We start from the raw sequence: 8,329 nt of genomic DNA, 5'->3' as shown, positions 1-8,329 counted from the left end.
CTCTCTCTCCCTCTCTCTCTCTCTCCCTCTCTCTCTCTCTCCATTCGAATTCCCCTCGGTAATAACACTCTTCAAGCGGACACTAGGGGTGGAGGAAGGGGTAAGAAAGGGGTGGTCACTTACCACCAAGATCTGCACGAGAGGTCGTTCGACCCGGGGTCACCCCCAAGGCTTCGTCACGGACCTCTACGCCTCCCTACTCGTTAGGGCATCATGTCAACCCTAACGGCGAGGTATGGGCAGTACGCTCAAGCGCCATCTCTTTTCAGGGCCAATATATTCGGAGGGAAGCGATATCGCGTATTCGTCGAGACCAAGTATTCAAACGCTAGGTTGCAGCGATCCAACTCCTCAAGGTATATCCCGTTCGTTCTCGACAGACTGCTGGCTCGAACTCACCTTGGATTCGGGTCAGAACTGCTCTCCGCCGGAAGTGTGTTCTTTCTACCTGGTTGAAAACGGCACCACTGGCCTAAAGGCTTTTTAGGGTATCGTCCTCGACGCTCGCGCCATGGGCTCTGTCCCTTGAGGATATTGGACGTGGTAACGAGCCCGCGCGGCGGCGAAGTGACTGATAACGGAGGAGGTCTGCGCAAGCGACATGTAGTTTCAATGTATTTGCGGTACTCTGCGAGAGTGGTGGCACCGATCCAGTGAAGCTGACCACGGGCCAGTATTTGCAGGAAATCGCAAACACCACGGGCATGTTGTGTATGCTGAAGACAAGGCTCCAGGCCCGCATGGACGTTGAACCTCCTGCAGTAGATTTGTGGCGCTTTGGGAACCGTCACGATTTGCCGTCCAATCTTGGTGCGGCGCTGCGCTGGCGTCACGAAGGCAGCATCTTTCACGCAGAGCTGGCTTGAAGCTAGCCACCCAAACTAAATATGACTGTTGTAGAAGATGTCAAGGTTGAAGGATCTGGGCAGTGTTGAAGTCGTGGTCCCGAGTACCGATGTGAAACCCCCCAGTCTCCCCTTCTTGCTGCATACACCATGTCCGAGCCCAGGTAGCGGTTACAGGCGAATAGAGTTGTATGCTCCTAGGCCCTCTTGACCTTCGACAAGCCCAGCACTCCTATTCTCGAATGAGAATGATCAAAGAAGTTCATCAAACAGGGTGGGATCTTACCTCTCCACTGCTGCCTTCTCCCATACGTTCGCCATCTGTACCAGCTGGCTGATTGATATGGGGGGATCGGCTGATCCGGATACTCTGGCGAGTTCCACTTTCACTGGAAGTAAGAACAAGCATAACTTGGCCATCCCACTGCGTGCCATTCGTTTCCGACTCTGTCCTAGCCGTTGCTGGTACGCGATAAGCGGCAGAAGCTTCTGAGCCACTGGGAGTCCACGGCCGAGAGGTGCGTTGATCAAGTCGCGAGGCTCTGCCTCAGGGTGGCAGGTGTTGTCTTGCTTGACCCATGGTTCCATATTTTCGGGCCATGACCCCGGGGTCCAGGGATTGCGATGCCTCCGCAAGTTTGGCTTCGAAGGCAGCAATAATGTCCATGGTGAAATCATGGTTTCCGGCAATAACTAGTTTGAGTGGAGCGTAAAGATTCGTCGTGTTGGCTGCGTCGATGACACTACCACCCCCGACGGCGATGAATGCATCAGGCTGGTACCTTCTCGAAAACTGGATGGCTTTGAGAACCACAGATGTGCAGACAAATGGTCAGACATACAAGAATGGCCTGGCAGGAACTTGAACGGGAGGGAATTTCTGGGGAGAAACGCCAGAAGTAGAGGACGATGCCACATGTCTTTTGTAGGGGTCTCGCAGATATCCTGTGTCAAAGTATTAATGAATAGATGGACGCCCTCGTCAACGAGCTGCTCATCCGGTACATCAAACATCAGGCCCAGCGGGTACCCGAACGTTGTGAACTCGTTGGACGCTTCGCAGCCGCCTGTGTCACTAGGGAGCATTGGCGTCCCCTCCACTCGTAACGCCCTCTCTCTCGTTCTGCTTGATGAGAGTGTCATGTGTGCCGGACTCGACAATCTCACCGTCCTCCGGCAAGTTCTCTTCTCCTGAGCTGGACAAAGCCGAAGATATCTGACCGGCATGCACGACTGTAGACAGTCGGTCGGGTGTAATCACAACCGCGGTCCAGACGACGACACGTGCTGTTCGCGCGTTTGTCCACATGCTTTGCGGTTCTTGGGTGCCGTCGACTGAGGAATTTGGGTAGAAGTTTCGCCGTAGACGTTGTCGGAAAGGCTTTCATAACTTCTCACAGAATTGACTTGGGTTGAACCAATCTTGGAGCTTGAAAAGGAATCGGTCGTGCCACGGCCAGGCTCTTTTGCAAAGGAAGGATGTCGCAGGAACGCCGTTGCCAACGTACAAGCCCGCAACCATCAATCTGGCTGATATGAACGTGCTGTCGACGGTACAATCCACACTGGCAAATCGAGTCCTGCAACAGCGAGATGGAGGTCCCTCGACATTCCAACCATTGTTCCGACATAATGACGATGCTCTTAGCCTCCTCGAATGGGTGGCAGGGCCGTTGAGCGAGGTTTGGCGAAGTTGGTTGTCGTCGATGTATCTCTGGACCAGTTGACCGGGGGGGTTGCGCAACTCGAAAATTTCGAAACATGGCGGCAGCGACACGGAGATCGCATGGGAGACGCTCACAATGCTCCTGATACTGCCCATATGTTTGGTGAGCGGATTGAATCCCGCGTTGTGGTGCTGTGCTCGATGGCGATGGAGAGAGGCGGAGTCTTGCCGCCACGCTCCAGAGGTCGCGGTGCTTCGATCTGGGCCCCTGGAGAGTGGACGACGGAGCGTGGACATGTCCAAGAGTAATGAACCCTGCGGAGGGGCTTCCGGTTGCTCCCCGGGTCCGTGGGCGGCTGGTGTGGTGGTGGGAGCTGCGGGCTCGTCGGAAGCTGGTGCTTGAAGCTCCCTTGGAGCGAATCTTCGTCGTTTCGTCCAGAGATCAAGTGGCCGAAGCAATAGCAACCCAGACGATGGACGACGAACGGTACACGAGCTTCGACGCCTCATATCGAGGTGGATTTGTTGGCACGGAGGTGGTCACATTCATGACAATGAATTACCTCAGGACGAGGATATCCTGTCAAGAGGCTTTCATCAGGTCATGCACGCGTCCTGATCCGGTGATATGCATGGATCTGATGGAGAATCAAGTTTGCCTGTATGAATGTAGGAGGGATGTACAACTGTCCGACAATCGGAGTCATTGACACAGACCTCCTCTTCTCTTGCTCCTCCTCCGTTTGGAGACCAACACACCACGATATCGACCATCAACCAGTCTTTTCGGCACGCGTATAGTGCTCATTCCCAGTTTCAAGTGCGTGGTAGAACAAGACAATCCTCTTCAGCTTTGATCGTAGTAGGAAAAGCTTGGACTGCATCAGACTGCATCAAGCTGCATCAGACAGGCTCGAATAGGCTCGGATAGGCTCTAATAGTATCAGAGAGTATCAGACAGCCTCAGAGAGCCTCAGACAGTATCAGAGGGTATCAGAGGGGATCAGAGGGGATCAGACCGCATCAGATAGACTCGGATAGGCTCGAATAGACTTACACAGGATCAGCCAGGATCAGACAGGATCGGACCGTATCAGACATTTTCAGAGAGGATCAGACAGGCTCGGATAGGATAGGATCGGGTAGAACAAGATCTGACAGGGTTCAGTCGCTGTTCAGTGAGGAAGCCTAATAATAGTAGAAAAATGTGCGAACGTGGAAGGGGAGAGAGAGTAGAAAGGTAGACCCGTACACAGATAGGTAGACAGGGACAGCGAGAGCCTCGCAATTGTGACATGAAGATCGTGAATATTAATTTATCTCCTCCTCCTCCTCCTCCTCCTCAGTTTGCAGATAAACTAACCGCGACACTGACAATCAATCAGTCCTTTCGGCACTACCATAGTACTAGTTCCCAATTCGACTGGATTATGCAGTTTGCAACAGGACGTGTTGTTTGAAAGCGCCCTGGTCCTGCGTGACGTTACTGGAGGATTTAGCGGACGACGACGTCGGGGTAGCTAGGGCGCTAGAGTGTGTGGTAGAACAAGACAGTACTCTTCTCGGCTTCGATCGTGGCAGGGTAGGGCAGGTCACGACATCGTCAGTCGCTTCGCGTTCTGTAAGAGAAGCCATGTTAGAAGTATCTGCAAAAGTGAAAGTCGAGGGGGGCAGGAAGGTGGACAGACGGGCGCACGTAGAACGTTGAAGATGAATCGGTAAACACAAGAACAGTTGTGGACTTCGAACTCTGAACGAGAAGTCAAACGGCGCGAATCGATGTTCCCTCCAATTGACCTGAACCGAGTCGATTAGCTTTCCCTGGAGGCATTTATCGTTCTCGTTAGCAGACGAGGGGTGAAATCATGTATAGCTCGTAAGTGGTAATTGATCAGAAAGCGTTGGTTGGGGAACTCAAGATTGAAACTCACTGGAACGTCCTCCAAATCGAAACAGTAGAGGAGCCGTACAACCACGATCCAGACCATGCTCAATAGCTTGAGAACGTACATCCGCTTCTCTGTCTCTATTTGCCTTTCATAATTGTTTTCCCTCTTCAACTCTTCGGCGGTCTTCTCGTTGTCTAGGGGCTCAGGCAGGGCCATGGACATCGGACCGGTGATGCCATGTTTGCGGTTTCGTGGTTCAGGGTCAGTCATGGCGTGCGCCAGTCGACATTCGTTTCTGCCACGTTGTACCCCGAACATACGCCCCGGCGTGCATGTAGAGTACTCGGCTATTGCAGCCAGCGGTATAGGAGCTTTATAAGCCTGGATGCTGCCCTTGAGACGCCAATGGAACATGATGCAGGTTGTGTCGAACGTCGTCGAGCACGAGGTTGATAGGAGGGTCCGCCACATGTCCATTTGCATGGGATATCACAATAACATCCTGAGCCTCGTCCAGGCGAGCGGAGGCAACGAAGAAACGAGGAGGTTCTTCATGAAGCCACCCCGTGGGACAAACAATGCCGGGCAGCAACGACATCTGTTGTCGTGTCTTCTCGTCCCTCTTGAGCAGAATACGCTTCTGCGGTCCATTGCCGTCGTTTCCTCGTCCTGACAAACTTTTCCAAGCCAGATATATGAGCTGACATGCTTCCGCCTGCGTTTAACTCTGAAACGGCTATTCTCGGGGTCTTCAGCGGGAGTTTCTGTGTCGTCAGACCTGTCAACTGGCGACATTCTGACTTTGTTGACGAGATTGAAGCCGATTCTGGTGTTGCAGAAGACATTGCACACTTGTCTTTGATCCAGCCCGTCAGTGCGATCAGCTCCATATGTTCTGAAGGCGTGACGCCAACCCCCGACAAATTTTGTCGGGGACATTGATCAGCTACTTCAGCACTGGCCTGCGCTTTACCAGCACCGTCTTTGCCGTTTCCATTCACTGATAGCGGATCCTGCTCCTCGCCCGCTTCGTCGATCGGACTGGATACGTATGAGTATCTCTCTGTCGTAATAGCTGAGTGGCAGCATGTTGGTTTTGCTGCGAGGTGAAGATCCCCAATCCGTTTCTTTCCTTCTGCTCTTGCTCGGACTCTTGTAGACTGACTGACTGAGCCCGGTATCGATCACTAGCTCTTCAGCTCTACCAATCCCAAGGTCTGTGTAGTACGTAGAGCGAGACAATGCGGATCGCTTCGATCGTGGCAGGATGTAACAAGACGAGTAACGAATCTATGAGATGCTATGTTAGTGATATCTGCCAACGTAACGCGGAGGGGGGAATGGTAGACACGGACGGACATGGAATATGGATCGGTGTATACATAAAGAGTGTCTCAATATGAAGTGAAGATGCGCACTTGTCTCCCTACTCCTGCTCTTGATCCTTCTCTTACTCCAACTCTTATAGACTGACTGACCGACCATGGAATCGATCAATCAACCCATCCGCACTGCCAACCGCCAGGTCTGGGTAGGAGAAGGAGAATACGCCTCGATCGTAGCAGGATCGGACAAGGTTCAGTCGCTTTCCTGCAACAGAAGCCATGTCAGTGATATCTGTAGATGTAGCGCGAAGGAAGGGAGCGTAGAGACGGACGGACATGGAATATGAATCGGTATACACACGGAAAGTGCCTGAGTATGATGTGAAGTTGCTGCCTGTGTTTCCCTCCTCCTTCTATTGCTCCGACTCTTATTCCGACTCTTGTAGACCGACCGACCATTGGATCGATCAATCTGCCCTTCAGCATTACCAATCGTCAGGTCGTGATAGAGGAAGGACAATACGCTTCGATCGTAGCAAGGAAGGACGGGGCAGGTCAGGATAGGACAGGGATCGCTTGCTTTTCGGTGAGGAAGCCTGGTTGTATTAGCAATATCGGAGAGAGTAGAGGGAAGAGTGGAGAGGTGGACAGACGGACAGGTAGACAGACAGACGGAGATGCGGGCGTGGAAGATTGAATATGTAATACGATGAGTATGCCCTCGATAATGTGATATAAAGAGCGTGTTTTTGTTTTGACCTCGTAAACCTCGCCTCCACCATGGTCGTCTGAGTCTTCGTTGTCTTCTTCATCCTCATCCTCCTCTTCATCCTCAATGTCAACCGCATTCACCCCCATAATCGTCCAGGAAGTAGTTCATATCGCGTATTCCGGGTGAAAAGCCTGCATCTTTCTCGTGTAGTGTAAACCGACCAGTCACGGCGTCGATCAATCAGGCTTTCGGCATCATCACGCCACTAATCTCGCTTTGCGTCTGGGTAGAAGAGCGGAGGGCGCCTTCGATCGTGGCAGGACAGGACAGGACAGGACAGCGTTTAGCTGCTTTTCTGTAAGGAAAGCCTGGCCATGTTAGATATACCTACGAACATAAGCGTAGAGGATAGACGGACGCACGGATATGGAATCTCAGATGTGGAACGCGATCAGTTTGCTGAAAACACTGTGATACATATGAACACCGTGACGTTATTTCCCTGCTCCCACTCCTCCTCGTGGATTGTAGACCGACCGACCGTTCGCGGCGTCAATCGGTCAGCGCTTCGGCATCATCACACCACCAATCCCCCTTTGGGTCTGAGCAGAAGAGAGATAATGCTCTTCGATCGCAGCAGGACGGGACAGGATTTCAGTCGCTGGTCTGTGAGGAAGCCTGGCCGTGTTAGAAATATCTGCGACAGGGTAGGGAAGAGAAGAGCGGTGGACAGACAGCCAGACAGCCAGACAGCCAGACAGCCAGACAGCCAGACGAGCAGACGAACAGACGGACGTGGAAGACTGAATATTATTAAGATTGAATATTATCACGGCGCCACCAGGAACAGGAGGAATCTCCACTGTAAGGGTGCAATTATGATATGAATTCTGAGACGAATTGCGCGGTAGAGATACACATATCCAGCCTCGTGCGGAGTAGCCAGCCTTATGCGGGATAACCTTACACGTGCTTCTTAGTCCGTGATCAATACGGAATGCGACTAGTATGCCCACGCCACCACGATATAAAGACCGTGATTTGTATTTCACTGCTCTTACTCCTCCTCGTATACTGTAGACCTACCGTTCGCGCGGTCAATGAGTCGGCCGTTTGGCAGCATCACACCAGTCCTCCGCCTTTAGGTCCGTGTAGGAGGGAGATGATGGGCTTCGACAGTGGCAGGACGGGGGTCAGCCGCTTCGCTTTCCATGAGGAAGCCTGAATACGTTGAAGATCAGAATTTAAGTCCGGCGGTGGAACGTCTGGTTTGTGAGTTGGAATCGTTGTGGCGGACATGTTCGTGTATCTCTCTGCGAAAGCGGATGTAACAGCGGAGGACGGAGGTTGAAAGGCAGGCGGATGGACGTGGAATCGAAACAGGAGATGTGAATCGGCGTGCCCACGAGATAATATCTCGCTAAATGTAAAAGATCGTGCATGACTTTGTTTCCCTGCCCCGTCTCTGGTCCCTAGTCTTGTCCCTCCTCTTGTAGAGCGGAGCCCGTAGGCGGTATCGGCATCGTAGCCGGCCTTTCGGTATGACAAATCGCCAGGAGGAATAGGAGAAAGAGCCAATTCGCTTCGATCGTGGTAGGACAAGGGGCCAGTCGCTTCGCTTCCAGCGAGGAAGCTTGACTATGTTAGATAGAGTTCTGTGTAAGTGCAGATATAAAATCGAAGCGGAAGGGTGGAAAGGTAAGTAGATGGACCGAAGTGAAATCGAAAGAGTAGATGTTGATTAGTATACCCACGAAGAATGCCACACTAGATGTTGAAGATCGTGCTCGACTTTGTTTTCCTGCCCCGTCTCTTGTACGACTCTTGTAGACCGGAGCCCGTAAGCGGTGTCGACAATTATAGTCAGCCTTTCGGTATGGCCAATCGCCATG

At 52.3% G+C, this 8,329-nt stretch overlaps 3 protein-coding genes across 3 annotated transcripts; all 3 read right to left on the bottom strand.

The window, feature by feature from the left end:
* Positions 1-395: 395 nt before the first annotated feature.
* AYO20_11588 (hypothetical protein) lies at positions 396-3,021 on the bottom strand (the record flags this gene model as incomplete). Its single annotated transcript, XM_022649834.1, has 6 exons — positions 396-881; positions 1,132-1,334; positions 1,422-1,646; positions 1,688-1,912; positions 2,013-2,180; positions 2,244-3,021. The coding sequence occupies 6 exons, from the start codon at positions 3,019-3,021 to the stop codon at positions 396-398; spliced, it is 2,085 nt and encodes a 694-aa protein (XP_022494200.1).
* Positions 3,022-4,322: 1,301 nt separating this feature from the next.
* Positions 4,323-4,814, bottom strand: AYO20_11587 (hypothetical protein; the record flags this gene model as incomplete). The annotated part of the gene is made up of 1 exon (XM_022649833.1): positions 4,323-4,814. The coding sequence occupies one exon, from the start codon at positions 4,812-4,814 to the stop codon at positions 4,323-4,325; it is 492 nt and encodes a 163-aa protein (XP_022494199.1).
* A 137-nt stretch (positions 4,815-4,951) lies between these two features.
* AYO20_11586 (Telomere maintenance protein SDE2) lies at positions 4,952-6,583 on the bottom strand (the record flags this gene model as incomplete). The annotated part of the gene is made up of 2 exons (XM_022649832.1): positions 4,952-5,441; positions 6,399-6,583. 2 exons carry the CDS (start codon positions 6,581-6,583, stop codon positions 4,952-4,954), a joined length of 675 nt encoding a protein of 224 aa, XP_022494198.1.
* Between the last annotated feature and the right edge of the window lie 1,746 nt (positions 6,584-8,329).

This window comes from Fonsecaea nubica (assembly GCF_001646965.1).
Source record: "Fonsecaea nubica strain CBS 269.64 chromosome Unknown Scaff168, whole genome shotgun sequence".
NCBI lineage: Eukaryota > Fungi > Ascomycota > Eurotiomycetes > Chaetothyriales > Herpotrichiellaceae > Fonsecaea > Fonsecaea nubica.
This window is presented reverse-complemented; position numbering and strand designations above follow the sequence as displayed.